This window comes from Apus apus, chromosome 2 (genome assembly GCF_020740795.1).
Source record: "Apus apus isolate bApuApu2 chromosome 2, bApuApu2.pri.cur, whole genome shotgun sequence".
NCBI classification, from domain to species: Eukaryota; Metazoa; Chordata; class Aves; order Apodiformes; family Apodidae; genus Apus; species Apus apus.
In genome coordinates, this window is record NC_067283.1 from 46,419,076 (window position 1) to 46,443,001 (window position 23,926).

The 23,926-nt window shown below is 35.2% G+C and overlaps 1 protein-coding gene across 2 annotated transcripts in view; it reads right to left on the minus strand.

The window, feature by feature from the left end:
- ULK4 (unc-51 like kinase 4) overlaps positions 1-23,926 on the minus strand; it is a 227,382-nt gene that overhangs the window by 161,976 nt on the left and 41,480 nt on the right. For both annotated transcript variants that reach the window (XM_051612810.1, XM_051612808.1), the window contains exons 17-20: positions 23,796-23,903; positions 19,505-19,588; positions 11,229-11,390; positions 6,002-6,184 (exon numbers count right to left, since the gene is read on the minus strand). In XM_051612810.1, the coding sequence (XP_051468770.1) occupies positions 6,002-6,184; positions 11,229-11,390; positions 19,505-19,588; positions 23,796-23,903 (537 nt within the window). The remainder of the gene's footprint in view (positions 1-6,001; positions 6,185-11,228; positions 11,391-19,504; positions 19,589-23,795; positions 23,904-23,926) is intronic.

The following is a 23,926-nucleotide window of genomic DNA, read 5'->3' on the forward strand; positions in this document are numbered from 1 at the left end:
GATAAATGTAGCATATTTTAATATATTTAGTTTAAAAGAAGACTAAAGGATTTTCAGAATACAAAAATATTTCAGCACAAATATGATTAAATATTTATCTATAAATCCCCATATAGACACAAAGATTAAAACCACCTTTGTTAGATACAATCATGTTGACATCAGTCCCTAAATTATATAGGAGATGTTCCAAATAGTTGGCAAAACATCTTTTACCTTCTATTATTGTATTTATCTAAACTAATTTTATTTTGGGTTTGTGAAGAACACCTTTTCCAGGAACCCAAATTAGGACATGGAAAGAAAAAACAAACAAACAAAAACTACAAGTAGTAAGGAACCATGACTTTCCTAACCCACTGACCATTCCCTATTTCTATGATACAGTAAATTTATAAGATGCTAAAGTCCTTGCCAACACCTTCCTTCTTGTAAATCCAAACAAAAGAATAGTTTTGAAAGCTTAACAAGGATAGTTATCCTCCCCCTCTACTCTGCCTTGGTGAGGCCTCACCTGGAGTACTGTGTGCAGGTCTGGGCTTCCCAGTTCAAGAAAGACAAGAAGCTACTGGAGAGAGTCCAGCAGAGGGACACTAAGATGATTAGGGGACTGAAGCACGTGTCATATGAGGAAAGGCCGAGAGACCTAGGTCTGTTTAGCTTAGAGAAAAGGAGACTGCGTGTGTGTGGGGGGGGGTGTCAGGATTATGGGGCCAGACTCTTCTCAGGCGTGTTCAGTGACAGAACAAGGGGCAATGGTCACAAACTGGTACACAGGAGGTTTAACCTAGAAATAAGAAAACACTTCTTAACTCTGAGGGTAACAGAGCCCTGGAACAAGCTACCCAGGCAGGTTGTGGAGTCTCCATCCCTGGAGACGTTAAAAACCTGCCTGGACTTGTTCCTGTGTAATCTGCTCTAGGGGATCCTGCTCTAGTAGGGGAGTTGGACTAGATGATCTCCAGAGGTCCCTTCTAACCCCTACAATTCACTGATCCAATGATAGTGAGAAATATAGAATAACCACAAAATATTTCCCTTCAGAAGTTTAACAACAGTTAGCTGACTGGATTCTGAAATCACGGCTTTCTTCTTTTTCTCCCTCTATTTTGCCCAGTATATTGAAAGGATTTTCTTTAGTTCCTGGAATATGGCCTGATGTGGAAAGATGAGAGATTCATGTGTACTGCCTCATCTTACAAGGGAATAAATTTCAGAATCAGTGAAAGGAGTTCTCGTATTATGAGTAACAGGATTAGGTGCTATGAATTGTAAGAAGCATAAGATGAGGATCATTTATGCTGTGTCCAATGATATGTGGTAACACTTGCACCAAAGAGAAAAAAAAAAAAAAAAAAAAAAAAAAAAGACAAAATGCATATGGAGTATCTTCTACCTCTGAGGAATCAAAATATCTGCTACTCATCTCTACTCTTCTACAATGAAGACCAACTGGGCCATTTGTTAACAAAAAAAAATTTTAGAATTCATTTTCAAAAATGACCTTTCTGGCAGCTCTTGATTGGAATGCCTTGTTCTGAAAACACAAAAACACTACTTCAAATACCTCTCAAAGAAAAACAACAAACCAAACCAAAACAAACCAACAACAACAAAAAAATCCCACAACCCAAAAACTGAAACCAAAAAACCCCCATAATTACAAACTGAGTATCTATTGAAGCTCTATCCAAGAATCAGACTAAGCACAAATGGCATCACGCATCTAAGCATCAAGAGAAACTACGTTTCAGCTGCATTCTCAAGGGAGGGACCCTACAGAATAAAGAGGTACCTAGTATGTGCCTGCGTGTTATGTATGAAGTTTAAAATCATGCTGTGTGATGTACATTTAACGTACCGAGTATTATTCAAATTCCCTCTTTTGCTGACAGAATAACTGAAAGGCAACTTTATTGTCATGAAACTGAAAATCAACACTGAATGCAATTTATTAGAGACAGTCTTTCCAATAATTAACTATACATGTTTAAAGAGAATGGAGAAACAACATGAGTGTAAGTGTTGGTCAACAAGCCTTCAGATTTTATTCTGATACCATTTTAACATTGTCTTCAAAAGCAGTCAGCATAGACAGAAACTACAGAAATAAAATACAAACAAGCGCTATCAATTATTCTAAAACTCTTCTGTCGTATTTTTGTAATTTGCTTCATAAACAGAAGACTTCCTCAATCTTGTGGTCAATAAGCATAAGCTCTATAAATTCTATTGCTCTAAACATTTCAGCAGATCATGGAGCATGACTTGCACCTACTCCAGTATGAACCTGCAGCCATAAAGTTCTTAAATTATAATCTACTAAAAGCAAAGGTTGAAAATTTAATGAAATGGGGGTTTGTGTGGTCCTGTTAATTTTGTTGGGTTTTTTAATTAAATTACTCAAAAAAAGTTTTTATGTTAAAAAAACCCTGTAAAACCTCAGATTTAGTGAAAGTGTATATATAATGCAACACTGCCTGCTAACATAAATGAACTTGACAGACCAAGCACAGGGACACTACGACAAAGGCACATCCAACTACAAGCTGAAGCACATCTGACTATTTTTAGTGTTCATGCTCTGGAAAGCAAGAATACTTCAGTGTTACATATGGGGTTATCCTGGGCTAAGGCAACACTGTCAATTAAAATCAGTAACATCAGACCTCAATGCGAATTTCCTAACCATATGGCTTAAGAAATAAATGTAACATTTTGGAATCTGTTTTTCTGGTTGGACTGAGGACTGCAAAACAGCAACAGTTTATCCACAGAATATCTGAAGTACATCTTTACTGACCTGCAGAACTCAATATACAAGAAAAGCCAAAAATTGCTGAGATACCCTCTAATACATTAATTATTCATCTTTCCACTGTTACATTGTTCTTCCTTCCACTGCAACTGTTTGATATATCCATGGAGAATCTGCAGTCTAAGAACACTCTTTTCATTGCAAGTGAACACACTGTGAACTGCAACAAGATCATGATTTTATATTGGATACCCTTAGTAATACTGAAAAGCAAGTTTAAAACAAATAACAGAAAAGCAATGATGTTTTAAAATTTGCTACACAAGGGGAAAACAGTTAGACCACTATTTCACTATACAATAACTGAAGTTGCCATAGCAATTGTTTGTTGTATGGCTGGGTATTTTCAAATTCCCTTTCTATGCATTGCAAGTGCTTTCATAATATGATAAGTTTAAAGAGAGAAAGATTTTGTTATAGGCATTTCTATCTTTTTATAAATTCATACTGACAAAACCGTCTACATCAGAGGTAGCTACTTGTCCACAATCAGATAAAAGATGAAGAATTTTTAAAAGTAACTGAAATATGAGGACAACCTTCATAACACATTAACAGTGTTTTCTTTTCAGTGTCATAGTTGAATATGACCAAGACAAAAAGGGACTATGGCCAATGGGGCAGGGAAGCAAAGAAACAATGTAGTTGTAAGCATGTATTCCTGTAACTTAAGAAATTGTACTTATTAGTACTTGAGAAAAAAAAAAAAAACAACAATCAAAAACACAAAACAGCCCACCCCATTATCTGACCTCTGGGAGAACCTAACTGTATTCAAAAAGTTGTATGACTGATTTTCACTTATTCAAAGGTGAATCCTGACATCCATCTACTGCTATAGTATAGTTTTTGATTTTGAGTTCTTTTTCCACACTTTATTTTAAAAACATCATTTAAGCTTTTCTTGCTTCCAAGACAAGAAACTAAAATAGAAAGGTTCTGTATCACAGAGAAACAAAAAATAGTCCCTTTTAGCTACAGTCATTCTCTGAAGATTTATACTAGCACAGATGATCACACAACTGCATTTTTCCTTTGTCTTCTGGCTTTTATTTTGTAACTGGTTTTATTGCTGTTGTTGAAGGTTTAGAAAACAAGAGCAGCCTTAAGTGTTATAAGGTAAGGGAGTTTCCAGGTAATATATACAAAGCTAAATTATCTTCAGCCTGAATGTATATATTTAAGCATCTTTAATACATTTGTTTAGAGTTATATTAAAAATATGGTCACAAAGCTTGCCCAATACCTTCTGTACAACACCAAGGTCTTTCTGGGCCTTCAGCTATAGTGTAGAAGAATTCTACTGAAGGAAAAACACCTTGTAGGCCAACATGACCAATTTGTTTTTTTCTTTTCCCTTCTCTCATTAAGGGGGACTTGCATGTCATGCTTACGGACTAGTGAGAAGAACATGGATTAATAAATTCAGTTTTCAACAAGAAAATATTATTACTCCACGTAATGTGATAGTACCAGGCAGTTCAGTTCAGGAACAGGATTATATATTTAGATCCTCTCCAAGAAAAATCAGAATCTTGTTTCTGTTTCCAAAATCCTACCATCTAATTTCAGAAAAATAGACATTGTGTAAGATACAGATCTGAGCTTTAAGGCAGACGTAGTTACCAAATGTGGGCACATACAGAAGACTAGATAATCTTTACCAGTTTTAAAGCACCATGTTTTTTTAGTTACAACTTTGGGTATTATTCTCACTTCTATTATTAGTTTGATATATGCTGTTAAAAGGTCTGTATTTGTCTATATTTCAGTTTCTCATTTGCCAAATTGCAACAATTGCTCACAAAACACCTATGACAACTCATTAATGATTAAGCAGCAATTTCAAACCCATAAAGTTTCAGTCATTACTGTACTACATGCCAACAAAGAACTTTCTATTTTCCTATAACTAATCTGGGTGTTCCAGAGTTCATTATTTTTATAATGTCAAAATTTGACCATCAGAAAGGGAGTCCTTTTTAGCCATCTAAGTCCTGTATAAACAAGAAATTCTTCACAGCATACATCATCCTGCAGCCACATCATTGCTACACATTGCATTTTTTTGCTGAACATTCAAGTGAATATTTTTTAAACATAATTCTCTGACCATACCACCAACTCACAGTAACATACACTATTAAAAACTGACATTACTGCATAATTTGCCATCTGTTAGCATTGTTGTAGTGGAAAGCTTAAGGCCAGCTGAAACACATTTAGAAGAACATATTGACAGTTCTGACAAGGCACAAATATGACTTTTGCAAGAGAATGAGTGATTTCAGGCTGCAAGAAGAGACAGGTGGAAAACGGTATATTATTATTTAATTTAAACATTGTTGTTAAAACAATGTGTATAGCAACCAAATTAATCTCTCTCAACTAAAGCCTAATAGACTGTTATAGTCAAGATGACTGTCAGGTTACAGCATACATTACAACAAAGTATCTGATGAAAACATAAGCTAGAGTTCCTGTTTTCTTTGTGGCTTTTATACTTTCCAAGCAGAGAGGGATTACTGTTGTTTATGAATTGTGTAGACTTACTGCCAAAAAAATTAACACTATTCCTCTAAACATGGAATAATTTGGTGATCAAACTAGAAAGCTTTTAATCATCTGTTCCAAAAATTATATTAGACATAAATCAGAACCAGCAGTTTTATTCAGTTACTCTAAAAAGAAAACCCAAAGTTATTAAAATGCTAATTTCTGCAAGACATTTCACTTACAAATTGGCCTAAGGTCCTTTAAGGAGAACATGAAGTATGGCTATAGATTCAATCAGGACACTCATTATTTTCTCTTTTAAATGTCTAAGAGAGCTATGTCAAATAGTGTTCCTTGTGCATTCCTTATTGTTTTTCCTTAGGGCCATTATCAGTTATGGTCAGGTTAGAGTTTTCAGAATCAACAGAATTCTAGCTGCTGTAGCAATTTATATACCCATTAGTACCAGCTCTTGAAGATCTGTGAGAAAGAAAAAACTATATGCCTCACAATTTAGATTTTAAGCAAATAAAAATATAAAATAACTCCATTCTCATCTTGTCTATTCAGCTATGTATCTATCACTGAGTTAAGCATTTTAAAAACACAAAAGCACTACCAGGCCTAACTTTGACTTTCCATTAGTGAAATTCCATGCCAGTGAATAATATTAATCAGAAATCAAACCTTCTCTTGAATCAGCCTCTGTAGATGAATCCCAGATGACAACATTGCCAAAAACATGGTGAGCATGTACTGCTGAATTTTGCATATTCCATTTGCCAAGGAATTTAGTACAGCTGTTAATCCCACTTTTTCAATGACACCCTGGAAAGCATTAGGTGAGCAACGAGTAATTCTGCATAAAGCCTAAAAAAGTGAAAAAAATAAATAAATCATTATCTAATAGGATTATTATCTCAATTTAAAAAAATGCAGAATAAAACCAGGTGATTAGTTTTCCAATAGTTTAGGAATATAAATTTACACAGTTTCATTCTTAAGACAAATATTAGAGGAAAAGGCTACTTATTTTTAGAGACCTGAATTCTTCTTAATGTATTGCTATACACTCCATGCAGCTGAAACTGAAATACTTGGTACATCAACATCAAACGCAGTCCCATTACTCTTTCCCTCTAGACAACAATAATGATGGAGCAGCATAGTCCATGCTTGAGTCTTTTATCAGCACAGAATGAGTGTAGCATCAGTTAACACTGTACTGGAAAGGAGAACAGGCAGCAGAAAATACAGTGATGGCACACACCACAGAAATTCTGGTCACCCATAGAGGTGGGCATCTTTTTTCTCTCACGGATCATAATCATAAGCAGCAGCTCACTTATCTGAAGTCTATCTTCAGATCTAGATACTTGTTAAGGAACAGTGTTTAGCATAGTAAACATGCAAGCTATTCTTCAAGTGGTTGATTTACAAATATCAGTGATTAAAACAATTCTAACAAAAAATTGCAGATCCTGACTTTATTGAAGTGAGCACAAACCTGTTCTGTGCATACTAACTTAGCTATTTCATAACAAACATTACTAAATTACCTCCAGGGTGGATTAATCTCCAAGTCAATAAAGGTTTTCCTTTTGATACCTCTGGAAATGCATCCTTCAAGATAATGCAATGGCTTTTTCTCTCTCCAGAGAAAGAAAATAAGACTCTTTGGATATCTAAAATTTAGTTTTCTTTGGTTTGAATGTGGTGTTCTGATAGGAAAACAGATTATGTCAATTATTTGAGTCACATGAAAATCAGAATTGGTTTTAGGGAAAAACTTAGAAGGCAAATTTCTTCTGTGAGAGGGAGGGAATATTAGCACTTCTTTCTTCTTTTCAGACCAGCTATATTTAGAAATTGATGCTTACTTGCTGTGCAGTCAATACCGAGGTCTAATTTAAGAGAAACTAGTCAATTATAACCACACAATACTATCATCAGAGATGTTTTCCATGTAGGAACCTCAGAAACTGCCCAGTTCACCAGTGCCCTTTGAAACATTACTCAAAACATACTAAAACCAAATCAAACAACTCAAAAGGCAAGTAAAAAAGACAATAAATCAAGAACTTAGGATTTTTAAACAGCTGTTTTATTGACACTGTTCATCTACTCTGGTTCTGTTCTTCCTTGTCCTGTCTGGTCCAAGAACCCTGTCAACTGCAGCCTTTTTTTTCCTTCTTTTTTCCCCACTCCCTTCTTCTCCCATCTTTTAAAACGGGCACTCAGTTTCTTAGTACAGCATGTTCTATTTCCCCAAGGATACAGTCCAGCCCTTCAGCTCTAATTTGAGTTTCCAAAAGGAGTGGGCAGGATGTATGTGAATTCACTAAACATATGCTCAAGGGTCATGTTACCAGTGGACTGCTGAGACCTATGGACAGACTGTGTCAAAATAACATGGAGCTAGCCTGGTGTGCTAATGTGGTGTATGCAGACTTGGCAATGCCTTGGCTCTCTGTTACAGACCTCGTAAAAAAATGGTGACCATAGACACAGGCGATTAGATGACCTCCAGGCAAATCTGGTAGGAAAGACACAGCTGTCTTCTAGGAGCATATTGCAGTTTTACAGACAGCAGGAAAGCTCCAGACCACCAACAGCTGAAACAGGAGAAGCTTTAAACTCACATTAGCTTGTATGGCACAGACTGCTCTGCTACATGAGTAAATAAACTCTTCAGCAAAAAATAGGGTTTAATGGGGCACAGAAGACAAAGTATCGTAAATCACTTCAGTAGATCCATGTGGACATGTGGAGATAGGTGGTCAAAGGCAGTGGAGCAGAATTTGGGAACCAGTGAGGAGAAGAGGCAAGAGTAGATCTCACACCGTCATCTCTCAGCAGAGGTCTTGGAAAAGAAAATTATCTCAGTGAGAGTAAGGCATTGGCAGAGCCTCTCCTGGAATTGGCTTCTCTGCCCTTGCTTTCTGTGCAGCCTTAAGCAGCACCTTGTCTCCCAGCAGCTCCAACCCTAGCATCATGATCCTCATCAGTCCCTCCCAACATATTCTATGATCATCTATGTCCCATCTATTGCCTTCTGGGCTAAGATGCCATACAGTGGCTTGATAACCTTCACCCTTTCAGGTTTAACTCCATGACTCTCTTGAGAATGAATGCATTAACGTATTTGCAATACCCAAGTCTCTAAAATAAACTAATCAGTACCAATTATTAAGAAAAAAACAAACTACAAGCCCCCAGTAGATTGCGTTGAGCTTTCCTCAATTAGTTTCTACTGAAGTGGCTCATGTTTCATTACCCTTCCTCCAGCAGAAAAAGCCATCTCTTGGAAGTGAAATTAATTTTTTTTTTTATTTTATTTTTTTTAAACTTTCTGGAATAATATGTTATTTCCAGTAAGAAAATATTCTTCCTGCTGTTAAGCTTGTCAGAATGTCACTTTTACATCTTACAGAATTATTTCTTCTCTGAGTCTAGCAAAATGATAAGAAGGTTTAGCTTTCCTACAGGCAAAATCTGTGATATTTACCTGAGGCATGTTGGACTTTAAAGTGAGCAAAAATACTGAGACACAGTCCTTGTTTGCCACCTCTGACAGGCAGGACAAGGTAAAGTGTTGTTGCTTGACTCCAGAGATTGAAAACAGAGAATCTTCTTTGTATATTTTTACTATTGATCAAAATAATAATAAGTAAAATTTCAGAGTGTCTTACTGTTGATATACTCAGCAGACTGCTTGCTCTAGGTAAAGATATGACACACGTAATTCTTAAGAGAAACGTATTTCTACATGTAAATATAGATGTCAGTCAAGAATAAATCCTTCAGGATACATCCAAACAAGGCAGGAATGACTGCCTATGATAGAATACAGTAGGACACTGATGATCCCAATTTATGTGGTCATGCAGAATAAAGACGCCTACATGTCTATAGCAACAATTTAATGAACATAGAAATCATACAGTCCAATATACCTGGAGAATACATTAGTATTTTACTTTAAAAATTACTACTCTACTGAAATCTCTAGAAGAGCTCTGCATGATTTCAATATTGTTCGGTTGGTTGGTTTTTAAAAGATTATATAGCGAAATACCCAGCAGTAGTAACACATAACCATGATTTACATCATTATTACTCAATAGTAATAAAACCAATAAATAAGTTCACTCTTGTTAATTTAGTATTTCACTACAAAGCAGCAAAAAAGATTAGACTATCACCTTGCTGCAACCTACTTTAGAAGCTTCTTTGTCCAATTCATGTCATATGCAGTGTAAAATAATTAAACCACAGACTTAAGACAAAGGACACAATCTCTAAAACAGTGGAGAGGGAAATCCAGGAACACATTCAGACCCAAGCATACTTGTGTGAAATGATCTGTCTGAAAGTAGTAAATGGAATGGACTACGTGGATAGCAATACTTTCCACGAAGACCAGAAAAACAAGAAACAAAGCAGTTGGACCCAGAATGTAGAAGAGTTATTATCTCTTACTCTTGCAGTCTCTCTCACTGCTGCTTTCACTCACAACTCTCCAACATGTTAGTCTGGAGCAAGCCCTATCTCCAGCATGACTAAAACCTCAGTAACTACCCAAAAGAAAGGTATGAACTCCAGTAAGCCCACTGTCTTCACAGTTTTTTGTTTATATTGTTCATATGTGCATTTATATCACAGATTTGCATGAGATGTTGTAGAAATTTTTGTCTCAACAGAACTCAGTGTGCAGACAGGATGTGAAAACACTTCATCTGTTTAAAACACTGGCCTTGGCACTGAAGCCCACACTCCTAAGGAACTTTGACAGAGAAAAGTTAATAGAATGATAAAAAAGACATCTTTCTCACTTAGCTTGACAACTGCCATTGAAAGGTTGTCCCACAAATCAGCTGAGTTTCTATAAGGAATCCTGGTGTTTGTAACCTATCATGACCTCCTAAAACACACTGCTTTGTCCCAATATATGTAATTTATAAGAGGGTTTCTAAAGTCATTTTTAAGGACTGATAGGCTTTGACAACTAAGTCTTTGTGTTATAAAGGGAAAAAAAAAATTAAAAAAAATCAGGAGGTAAGAGCTTGGCAAAAGAAAAATAGCATTGCAAGTTGTATCAGTGGCAACCCAGGAGTGCCAGATGCTTCAATTTTTAACTACAATATAAATATGGTAACTTACTACACGTCACCACATTTAACATCCCTGGTTAAGCAAGAAGCCCATAGAGATCAGGTTGCTCTATCACAGTTGCAGTGACAAGAGGTGAACAAACTGGGGAACTCAAAATCTATTATACTTTCCACCTCCTCACTTGGAAGCGACATACAAATGCCAGCACTGTTCCTCTGAACTGAACAATTAAAAAAGCCTCACTGACTAGTAAGCAGTGGTAGCTGTCAATGGACACAGGGAAAAAAAAAAAAATAGGCTGTAATAAAGTCTTCATGTTTTAGGTTCGTCTTAAACTTTTTTACCTGCCTTTCAGATAAGATGCATAAAGACTTCCTTCTTAGCAGATGCTATGGAAAAAGTCAATTCCAGTATTGCTTAAGAGAGGCTACCTATCCATAGCATAAATGCTATGGAAAAGAAAAGATTTATCAGTGGTTGACCTTGACCTTACAGTCTTGAGAGAATCAAATTATCTGGAATCTCAAACGAGGCTCAGGATAGAGAGCATAATATCATCACCAGCATCAGAAAATATAGGTACCAGAAAATGATTAATTACAAGGACTTTCTGTAAGCACTGTAACTTTAACACATGCACTTTCAAATTCAGAAATTTTATAAATATATTTCAATACAAACTCAAATATAAATACACATTCATACAGAAATTGTGCTCAAAATAATTTCCATTTCAGTTCAGAATGCTTTTCAAAATAAACCCCAAAATATTTCTATATCATGAAAGGAAATTCCTTACCGAAACAGCAGTTATCTTCAAAGAATCTATTGTAGAATGTGTGAAAAGGTACCACAAGACAGGTCCAATTTCTGCTGTAATAAATCCTTTTGCATGGTAAGAAAGAGTAGTACAAACATTTTCAATTATCTTTGCTGCCAAATGGTTCACTACCTTGTCTTCCTACAGGAAGGAGAGGAAAGGAAAACTCATAAGCAAGTATTTCTAATGTTCCTGATTTCTTTTTAAACTGCTGCCTATGTCCTTGTTATTCCATTAATATTGTCATAACGTGGTTTCTTAATTTTATTTGAAACTTGCCAAAGTAATTTATAGGAAACCTCAATTTGTGACAAATGTAGAGCTACAGATTCTACTTCCCCCTACTTTCTCTTCTACTGTAAAGACAATTTAATGTAATTACAATTTAATACAAAATCTTTCTGCTCCAAATGATCCACCCAAATTAAACAGAGTCACTAAAAATAACAAGGTTTTCTTATGTTAGAGGTGTTCCATGATCGGTGCTTTATGAATGAATGTCTGTATATCAAGCTCATCACTACAACAGGCTCTGATTAGCAAGACTATGAGACATAGTTACATTCAGAAAAGTGAAATTGCATCAAACCCTCTTTATTTGGAAGAACCAAAAACTGCCTAGGATAAAGAAAAAGCCTTCTTGCAAGTAATGTTATTCTATAACTCCCCTATCTTCCTCTTCTGAAACAGACAATACTGACTAATGTTTAAGATAAGCCAATGGGTCCTGTTTACTACACCAGTTCCTAAATTTCTGTAAGGGATTCTGTATCCTTCACATATTTAATACTAATAAAATAATTTTATCTGCAAAATAATTTGTAGAAAGCCACTGTACATGTAGCTTTAATATCTACATAATGCTACTCATACTGTAACATCTCCATGGAATAAAAAACCATAATGCCAGAATAATCACAAGCCATCAGCACATCACAAACATCACATGGGAGCAGTTCTTTCTTGAGAAAACTTGCTGACTCCAGCGGAAGCTGAACGTATACAAATCACTTAAAACCAGTCTCTACTTTCTCTCTTTTCCCCTTCATGCCCTTTCTTTGTTATCTTTTTGTTCAATTGTTTTGGTTCTTTCACTCTTCTTTCACTTAAAACTAGAGTCTTTACCTTATCAGAACTGGGAGATTCATAGCTTTTTTGACTGTGCATTGATTTTCTCACCTTATCTCAAATGTTTAACTTTACAATAAGTAAAGTCTTTCAACAGTGTCTTAGATTACATTCTTGAGCTCATAGCCTGGCTTTACAAATAATTCATCACAATTTCTAATTGATTTTTTCCTTAAACTAATCTTCACATTATCATACTAACCTTTGGATTTCTGACATTTATCTTCACAATCAGAACTATCAACAACTGTGAGCAGTGATAACAAAACCTTTCGGAAAGCAGTATAAAAGCCTTCCAGAAGGAGAGAACTTACACTTCACTAAAAATATATTCAATATCTGCTCTTCATTCTACTGACTTGGGTATTCTAAAATATACACACTGATGTAGAAATACTTGGAAACTCTAGTATAATACTGTTAAAAACCACCTGTATTCACCATTTTCATGCTAATGCTTCCTGTTCTTCTGAAGAATTGCAGCTCCACTCAAAATACTTCAAAGAAATACCCAAGTAAATTCCCATCTAAACTAGCTACACTTTTTCAAAAAACTCCGCTGATTTCTGTGGTCTTCCTTCTGATTTACAGCCATGAAACCAAGGAGGATTTAGACTTCCCTGTTTTTACAGTTTTTATTACTGCAATATATTGTATCATTTTGATGTATTGAAGACCTATATACACAAATACATATATATATTTACCAAACTCAGTTTCTCAAAAAATCTTCTTTTAATTATACTTCTGAATTTCAGTCTTTTTTTTTTTTTTTTTTTTTTTTGCTAAAGTAACTTCAAATCAAATCCACAATTTAAGTGTTAATAGCCAAGTTAAACCTTTCATATATGAAGTCATAACTAAGAATGCCAAACAGAACTCCACTGCTACTTTAAGCAGGCAGATAACAGCTAATAAGTGCACTGTAATTCAATTAAGATATCATAATCAAGGCATTATACAACAGATATCTGTTATTACAAATGTTAACAAATATCCAGATACAATGAAAGCTCTTCTTCATAAACTTTGGCCATGAAGATGTGCTTGATTTCCTTTCAGTCATCACTGAGAGGAGTTAAACCCTGTGCCAGATAGTCTTGCTGCTTTGGCTAGAAAAAGGAGTAATTCCACTTGCTGTCATTTGAGATTGTCCATCTTTGCTCCTCTGGGATCTATTCCAGAGCAGTGTCTAAGCAACCAGACTTGTAATATTTTCTGCTTAATTAGCTCTCTAGAAGGGAAGCGTGACCTAAACTAATATTTCTCCTCTTAACTGAAGGAGTCATCCTGTCATGTTACAAGTATATAACATATGTTAATGAACAGATACAGATCTTCAAGATGAGTAAAGCAGTATGATATAAACTCTGTCTATATCATGAACTGCATCAAATCTAAATCTATGAATGGAACTGCATCAAAAAGAAGCATATACTGTACTTTCACTGTGTTTAGATTTCAACCAGTTTTATAAAATGCACTTAAAGATACAGCTCCTGATTTTCAGCCATATTGAACACTTGCAGATCTATATGTTTCCAAAGTCATGGATGTTTAGAGCTAAGGACAAGAAAGCAAATACCAAAAGAGTAAATAAAACTTCTTTTATTCAAGTCTTTCTGTTCCAGTTGGGAGGGAGGTGAACAATGAAAGTCATCTAGGAACCTATCTTCATTTTTTTTTAAATAACTGAACCTACTGGATATTTTTGTTGATTGTTAAACACTTAACATTGCACTAGTAGTTTTGGAGGCACTAAATATACAGTAATCACAGTAACCAACATAATACCTAAAAATATCATAACTTCGTATAAAAGTTAAGTAAAATGTTTTATGATAATTTCATATTATACTGTGAATAAATACATAGACTTGAGTAACAGCATAATACTGATAAAGAAACATTGGAAAAGCTGAAAGATTCAGGAAGTAACATTGAATTCTACCATTATTCTAAATCAACTTCCAAAGACTTGTTCCTTTAATCTAAAATGAGAGAATAAAAAGAAACTACAAACATAACTTAATGAAGTAAAGCTGTATTACTCTAAGCACTCCTAAGAATGAAACCTTAATTTGGTAACAATTTGCAAAATAAAGGCTTCACAGAGAAGGACGATCACCTGGAAATAAAAATTTTTGAATACATTTTACGGAAAAAAATATTAAATTCTGTCAGTAAACCAGACAATTAAGTTGTAAAGAAGAAATTGAAGTGATAATGCATATGACTCAGACTATCACTTTTGTACGATAGCCTGTCCTATATTTCCTGAGAAAACAGTTATGACTTTATTCTCCTCCAAAATCACTGTAAAGGAATGGCTCTGGCTAAGAATATACATTATAAAGCATACTGCTTTCTCGTATATATTTTCAAATTATTTTTAAAGTTATCTTTTATTATAAAAATTCTTCATCAGTTCAGAACCAGAACTTCCGGCTTTATATCTTGCTCCCTTATAGAGGAAGAATGCCATATGAAAGAGGGTAAAGTGTACTATATAGCTTACTGGCAAGCTCTAATTTGTTAAAAGTCTTGTTTATATAGTACCTTGAAAAATGCACATCCAAGAGACAAAATTCTTCTGATTGAAATACATTCTCCAGGTGTCATGCTTAAAAAAGTAGGGAACTATGCACATTCTATAAGTCAGATACAGCTAATTAGCTTAGCTTTATATATTAATTTATCCATGCAAGTTTATTGCCCATATATAATATTTCTGGGTTCTATTCAGTTATTACTGGAATTCTATATAATTGTGTACCTTACATTCACAAGCCCTGACAGATTCCAAGCTGCTGAAAGCTTTTTCTATGGTTCCTCTCTGCTTTCACACACTAAGACTTAAAATTAGCCTTGCACACTGTTTCTGAATTGGCTATCTAGTTTCAATGAAGGATCCTGTCTAAGCAACATAACCCAGACCAAGTCAAACAAAACTATACTATAAGAGACATTAAAAAGTAGTTTGGATATGGGAATGATTATTAGTTCTAAGAAGGCTATCTGAAAAAAACTGTTTTTAAAAGAGGATCTGAAGGTAGGGAGGAGCAAATGTAAAGGAGAAAACAGTGGAAGCAGAAAAGTGAAAGGATTGACTGGAACATAACTGTGTGAAGAGGGGCAAATGTAAAGTAGAATCTAAAGCTGAGATTTCAGTTCATATTAGGTTAAACATTAGATCTGATAATGAAAGACAAAAAAAATATATGCAGAGTCAATGAGGAGATTCAAATAACAGACAATATATTTGAGGGGAAGGAGACAAGCGTACTTTTAATAAAAGAGTTTTGAATAAACTAAGTAAAATGCTTGAAAGGAAAAGGGTATTCACATTAGCATGAGACACTTCATATTAAATGAGAATATCCATTCTGAAATAGAAATATCTTTCATGAATGCATAAGACAGGAAGCATAAGGCCTAAGCACTTCAGCTGCAGAAATCAGGACTCTGATATCTTAGAGATTGCACACAAGTATCTAAAAGTTGAATGCAGACAATCAATACAGATGCCTTGAACAGGAAGTGTGTGCCGCTGCTAGAAAGAGTTGATGGAAAAGATTAGTAAATAAATATTGTAATATTTACTGCATGGGTTCTCACGGACTGCAACATTATACCAAGACCAAACACATAAAATTGGGCTTATTTATTTCAATGCGCCAGTTTCCTTATTTTGACATATCATGGAACACACTAGTTCTCTGCTTGAACCAAATATCAATTTCCACCTCAACAGCACTGGAATGCAGAGGTGTCCCTGCTAATGCAGGGTGTTGGAACTAGATGATCTTTAAGGTCTCTTCCAACCCAAAAAATTCTATGGTTCTATGACACAGAAAAAGCTGAGGACGTCAGTGTCTTCCCAGCCTCAATCTTTACTGTTCTCAGGCCTTCCATACCCATGTGACAAATAGCAAAATCTGGCAGAGTGAAGTATACCTACAGGGCAAAAAGGCAGAGGTAGGGGACACTTGAGCAAACTGGACACATGTAAATCCATTGTATCAGAAAAGATGCAACCAAACTGCTGAGGAAGCCAATGGGCATTGTTGTGAGGGAGCACACATCTTCAAATGTTTATAGTGATCAGGAAATAATCCTGGTGACTGGGGGCAGTGGGAGGCAGGGGACAAAGGGCATGCCCACTTTCCAAAGAGCAAGAAGAGGAATCCCTAACTCTGACCCTGGAAAAATTACAGATTCTCCTGGAAGCTATTTGCACATACATAGAGGGCAAAAGTTAGCAAGAGCAAAACCCACTGATCAAAAGGACAAGCTTCAGTTATGGGTAGACTACCAGAGAGTAGTGGTTTTAATTTACTTCAGCTTTAACAAGGTTCTCTGTTTCCTATCTAACCAATTAGCAAAGACCTCGACGTAAGCGTACTACCAAGTACATAGAAAGCTAGTTGGACCACCAGATTCAAAGGATTGTGATCAGCAGTGCAAAGATCAGCTGTGGCAGCTGGGACTATCAAGGGACAATATTTGGGCCAATATTGTTTATTATGCTTTTTAATACAACATAACAATTCTGTACATTAGGGATTTTTCTTCCAGTTATCATCTTGGTTGCACTCTGCTGGACCCACTCTTGAATGTCAATGTCTTTCTTTTACTAGGAAGTCTAAAACCGAACATAGCACTCCAGATGAGGTCTCATTAAGGGTCGTTTGGATGTGGTGTTGGTGGATATGGTTAAGGGGAGAATTCTGTAGAGCAGGGATGATGGTAGTCTCTTCCAACCTGAATAGTTCTATGATTCTATGATTAGTGCTGAACAGAGGGGAAGAATCACTTCCCTGAACCTGCTGGCTACTCTTTTGCTCGTACTGCCTGTGTTGCCATAGCCTGCCTTCACTGCTAAGGCATGCTGCTGGCTCATGTTCAATTTTCTTTTGGTACCCCCAAGACCCTTTCTGCAGAGCTACTTCCTAGGGAGCTTGTACTGCTGCAGTGGGTTATTCCATCTCAGAAGCAAGCCCTTGCTCTCACTTTTGTTGAGCTTAATGATGTTCCTATCAGCCCATTTCTCCAGCCTGTCCTAGTCCTTCTGACTAGCAGCCCTGACATCAAGCATATTGATGCTGCACCCACCACCAATTTGGTGTTATCCATTTGGTCACTCTGGTCATTACTGAAGGCATTAAACAGTATTGAACTTAGAGGAACACTGCTAGTTACTGCCTGCCAGTTGGACACTACATCATTGATCATTTGAGTGAATTTTCCTGCCCACCTTATCTTCCATTTGTTCAGTCTGTACCTCACCAATGTGGTGATAAAGTGAGTATGTCAGAGGGTGTCAAAGGCCTCCCTAAAGTCAAGGCATACAACATACATTGCCACTCATGTCCACATCATATAAAGGAATCAGGCTTGTCAGAGGGCCAGAGCGCATGACGTGAGGAAAAGTTGAGAGAACTGTTGAGCCTTGAGAAAGGAAGGTTTAGAGAAAATCTTATTGCTGTCTACAACTACCTGATCAAAGGATAAAGAGAAGATGGAGACAGATGTTGTCAGAGGTACACAGCCATAGGACAAGAGACAATGGCCACAAGTCGCAACATGGCAAATGTCGGACATATACAAGGAAAAACTTTTCTAGTATGAAAGTTGTCCAAGTCTTGCTCAGTGAGGCTGTGGGATCACCATTACAGATTTCCAGAGTAAAACAGATATTCCTGAGCAATCTGATCTCTTCCAACCTGCTCTGAGCTGGAGGGTGGATTAGATGACTTCAGGAGGTCCATTTCATTCTAAAATATTCTACAGTTTCACAGCAACAGATATGTTTGTTGTTTTTTTTTTAAAGAAAAAATCTCAAACATGTGGTTGTGCTTCAAGTCAGTGATGCCACCGCGCAGAAGATTGTGAGATCCACTTTTTCACTAAATAATGCAACAGACTGAAGAGACTAGTGTACTATCATCTGGATGGATCTACTGCAGTAGTCCTGCTCTTACATGTTTTGTAAGAGCTTATTGGAAATGCATTTCTATTTTGTGCTATTTTTTTCAAGAAAAAATATATAAAGATTTGCTATTAAGAAAATTTTTGTATGTTTCAGAACTAAGAATTTCTTTTATTCTATAGGAATAAATTAGGGTCTTACGGATGTCTCTACAGGGAATACCTAGAAATAGCAAGTCTGCCATTATTAAATTTAGAATTAAACAGCTTTTCACTAATGTGCCTTAGAATGACATTTTACTCGAATTATGAGATGGAAATAGTCCACAATAGAAACAAAGTTGTGTGTTCTTGATCACATAGAGGTTTGAAGATGTTAAAATGCATCTAGATTCTTTCTCTATTAATCACAATCTGTAGACAATAAAGATCTAAAAAATTATATATATATATGTATATATATATGTGTATATATATAGTGTATATGTATATATATGTGTATATATATATATACACACACACACATATATATAAAGAAGAAAAAGAAGAAAAGGTACTTCTTTTGCTTTTTGCCCTCCAGCAACCTCCCACATGTTTTCTGCCTTGAGCTTTGCCTTGGGCAAAGAAAAAGCCAAGTGGTCTAATATAAACAGTAAATGCCAACCCTCTACTCAAATCTTTTTCATTTTACAAATTGGAACTATATGCATGCTTTTCTTCTCCTCTTCAAACACAGCTAGGTCATTACCAAGAAAAGTGAAAAACACAGCATAGCACATGTGCAATACAAAAAAACTAATTATGACTTTTTGGCCACAAAAAAATGCTAACAACCCCGTACAAGAGCAACGCAGTTTTCAAAAACCGTGTATCAGCCACTTCAGACTGCACAGTAAAAACTGTGCAGAACATCTCTAAAGAAAGCCACAGCATTAATAAATTCCGTATTTATTAACAGTACTATCCCATTCATAAAAAATAAAGCAGCAATACATAAATGTTGAATGTACGGAGAACAACACTGCATTTTTAAATTAACCTTCTGCTTAGGTCATGGTCTTAATCACAATTACTTAAATTCAAGAGCAATATTCGGTTGACAAGACACCGCAGTGCTGCAGGCTACAAACTTCACACAATGCCTAAAGGGTTATTACAGTGGAGAAATTCTATTGAGGACAATGAAAGAGCCTTACCCCTTCCCGAAGACACCTCATTAGCACAGTGTAAGTAGCTAAGGGAACAACCCAACATTCTCTGGTGTGCTCCACTTTTTCCTCCTGAAATCAAGCCAACAGCACAAATTATTGAATTAAAAAAAAAAAATAAATCACAATAGCCTCACATAAAAACTGAAGAACAGATTCTTAATAAGGTTCTTATTATACACATTTCAAATTAGCATATGGTTAGAAAATTCCAGAGAAGTATTACTATTTAATCTTATTCCATGTGTAATACAGAAACTGATGTTTTATTAGCTTATTTAAATAGACTGCAAAATCTATAACAGGGTTTGCCCTAATATTTCTGGGTTTCATAGCTTCCTTCTTATTCACACACACAAAAAATATTCTTGCATTCCTGTCAATAATTTTGATTATTACAGAAAGAGACAATTGATTATTAAAAATAGTAATGCTTCTCTTGAAATGTGATTTAATTATACCAAACAAAATTACTTTTATCTGGCAGCTTAAAAAAAACACAAAACTTTTATTTCAGAAAAAAAGTATTCAAAATCATACAGGGAAATACAAAGTGTTTAATAAAACTTACTGTATGGAATAGCCTTTAATACATATCAATACTGTTCCAAGATCTTTGTGTATATTTCCTGAAACCACCCTGTTGCAGAGGCTAATTCACTGCTAGTTGAATTAGGGGTTTGATTCTTCCATTAGAGATTAATGGACTCCACTCCCGCCCACCCCCCAGTAGCCTACTGTAAAATTTCAAGCTTAAAAGAGGACACTTGGATATAATTAAGATTTAACTTGTCTAGTCTAGTAACAATGAGACATTAACAAGTGAAAAAAAAAAATTTACTCTTCTAGGAAAGAAAGTTAGAAATAATAGGCATTGGATGATATGAAAATGACAAGCCACAAAATTATTGTGTGGCTTGTCTTAATAAGTACAGAAAAGATGACAAGCAACCATTCCTTCAGAAATTATACATTTCCTGAACTCTATCAACTATGGTGGTAAATTATGTTTAGCTTTCTAATTAACTGGTTTAATAACAAGCATAGGATAGGCAAGGTTGGGGTTAATGATGCAGAAACACATCTGAATCTCCTAATACATTAATTCAGCATATATGACGAAGTAATGTCAGGCATTTAATTACAGCATGGCACACTAGCAGCAAACACTATTACTGAATTGCCTTTTAAAATTAATTTTCATTCTTTATTGAAAATAAATCAAAACTTTATTTGCAACATGCATTGACAGAGAAAATTAGTATGTTAAATATCCCATTATTTTAATTTTTATTTCTGCTAACTTTCTATTATGAGGTACAGAACATTTTTTCTTGGAGGTAACATACAGACAATAATAATCAAAGTGTTTAGCCCTCCAACAGACATCAGATCCACTACGTTCCTTCATCTAATCTGAGTAACAACATGTTGACATTTAATCACAGTTTACTTTCCAAGACTTAGTGTATAAGTTTAAGAAAATGCAGCCCAAGTTTCAAAGAAGGATGGTAGATTACTTTCTAACAGGCAACAGTAGAATCTTCTTCCCCTGGAGAAAGCAGGACAAGACAAAGTGTCAAGACTGAATTAAAATGACAGCTTATGCTGGAACTGGCATGGGTCTGTTTCTCATTTTAATAATCTAATTTAATAAGAAATTATGTAAAGTTTTTCCATAACCATATATATTAAATGTATTATCAAATAAAAAGTCTTAAGAAAGGGTGCAGTCCTGAAATATTAATAATTCTTCCATTCCTCAGACTAATTAATGACTTTCTGCAAGGTTTACTCTAACTAGAATCAGACATTTTTAAAAGGCAGAAGGTGCATAAAACTTGGCATCATTCTTAATTAATGTACCTAAACATACCTACACAATTTGACATTTACTAAATTTAAATATATCACCAAACACTTGGGCATCTTCCTATTTTTTGCTCACAGCCCACATTGATTTTGATTAAACTTTAGGTTCTGCACCCTAATAACACAAACAGCAGGAAATGAATTAAAATATTACATAGAACTTGAAAGTTTTTCCTCAAGGCAATTCACTTAAGAACATCCTCCCTGGGGTCTGCTCATGCTACTTGTGCATTGCTTTTGGCTTCTGTTCAGAAAAAAAAACGCAGAGATGAAGCATAAGATCTACTTACGAGATCTCATATGCAAGTACACGCATAATATCAGAGCTTAGGATTGCAGAGAACCTTAATAATTATCTGGATTTTCCCCCCATATCTTCTAAGCCACAGAAGTGCAACCAGTGATCCTGTATTTACTCTAATGAATCATGCTACACCTAGATAGCTGAACTTGATTTTAAGTGTTTTATACTCTCTGATTTACTGAATGTTCATATGAAAAAAAAATAATCTTTAGCACTATTTAATATTAATATTGTAGTTGGACCTAGAAACACTTAGCAAAACCCCAAAGGGAATGAATAAATAAAATCAGCCCTATTCCTAAAAAATTACAGCTTATATTAGAAATATTTAGCAGCTTGATAAAACAACCAAGCAGGTTGAACAGCAAAATGGAAGAGAACATGGAAAAAAGAAAAGAAATACATTTTGTGCATAATTCTTAACAAGTCAGATGCAGTTATGTTTTTTGTCTTAAATTAGACAAGGCATAAAGCTGTACTGTTTAAATATATAAATAGGGAATAAATATTTTTATTTCATCTTATTAAATAAAATTGACTTAGTGTGTGATCTTCACAAGGACATTCAATACTACTATTCTGCAGTTTCATGAGCAACTAAATGCCTACAACACTTCAGTATTCTGAAGTCAGGTAGTTACAGTATAGAGAAATGAAAAGCTTTAAAAAGGGCTTTTTCTTAACAAAAAATAATTAAAATAAACAGTCTAAGCAATGCAACCCATAGCTACAGACCTTTCTGAAACATGCTAGAGCTGTCATTTAAATACAAGTTATCCTGTTTCAAACACTCAATTTCATAAATACATATAAACTCAAAAGTTTGTCAGTTCACATTTTCAGAAGGAAAAAATAAATCTATTAGGGTCAATGCATGTCAATGATGTTGCTGTTATAGAGCAGTGTAAACAGTTTTGTTTCAATCACTGAAGTTTCATTTCATAATAAAAGCAGGCACTGCAAAATAATGTCACCAAATGTTCAAGTTGGAGTTTTAAGATTATTTGGTTTTACTGGTGGTTCAAAATTTCATGGTTTTCAATCTGTCTGATGATGCTAGGTGCAAAATATTCCCCCCAACAAAAACTGGGGAAGTATTAAAACTAAACTGTGACTGTTGATGTATTTTCCACAATATGATTTCTCAACGTTAGACCAAGTTTTGTGACTGTGTGTTTGACAGATATTTTGGCAATTGCCTAACCAGACTAAGACGATGCTTGCTATTCCACAGAAAACAAGGCAACCATTTAATCTTGTGGAACATGCAAAGGAGCTACGGGATGAGGACAAGAAATCATGGGAGCTCAGCACAAAGCCATAACTGCAGTAAATCAAAACAGAGATCCATTTGGTATTTTCATTCTTTTTTCAAGTGACCTTGTGGACTGGTAACTAACATGATAGCATTCGGAGCAATTAGATGATGCAGTTAATAAAAAGGCTTCAGAGAAGCTAGGGCTAGGCTTCTTCTGTTCGAAGTCCCCTTTGTTTCTAATAAGTAACATTAAGTATTTTACTCTTTGAAAAGGGGAAAAGAAGGCAAGGGTTTAGAGGAGCTGTCATCTTCATGAATAGCATGTCACCTACTATGAATAGCATTTATTTTCTACAAATAACCTATGCTTATTTTTAATGTGAAACTACTGTTTCTAGAATGAAGGTTTAAATCAGTTCCAGTCAGCAATCACTGTAATTCCATCTGAAATTAGTCAGGATAATTCTATTTCCTTTTCCACAGCATGTGAATCCAACTGTGCTAGGATATGATCTAAAATGGACTAGAAACATTATTGATATCATAGGCTGTATTCATATATCCTATTCAATCAGTCTCTAACTAAGATGTTCTAACACATCTGCCACTGGGAGGCCAGCAGTCATTATGGTGACTGACGAAATTATTTTATGAAGTTAAAACTCTGTACTTGAAGCACATGATCAGACTAACATGTTTCTTACGTAGAGAAAGTATCCCAGAATATACAAGGACAAGAAACTGCTAGGCATGCAAATGAAAAAGGAACTTTATTTTTTGGTCTTTTCAGTGGGAAACTTTTTTTCACATTTGTTAACTTTGTAAGGATCACTAGACAGTCTTACCTTCCTGGCTATGAGATAAAGAAGTTCCCCAAGTGCTGGTAAAAGGCATTGCTTCAATTTGGTATTTCTGAAGTTCTCTCTGATGAGTTCAGTTAAAAGTATAATTGCCTAATATAAAAAAAATACATCAT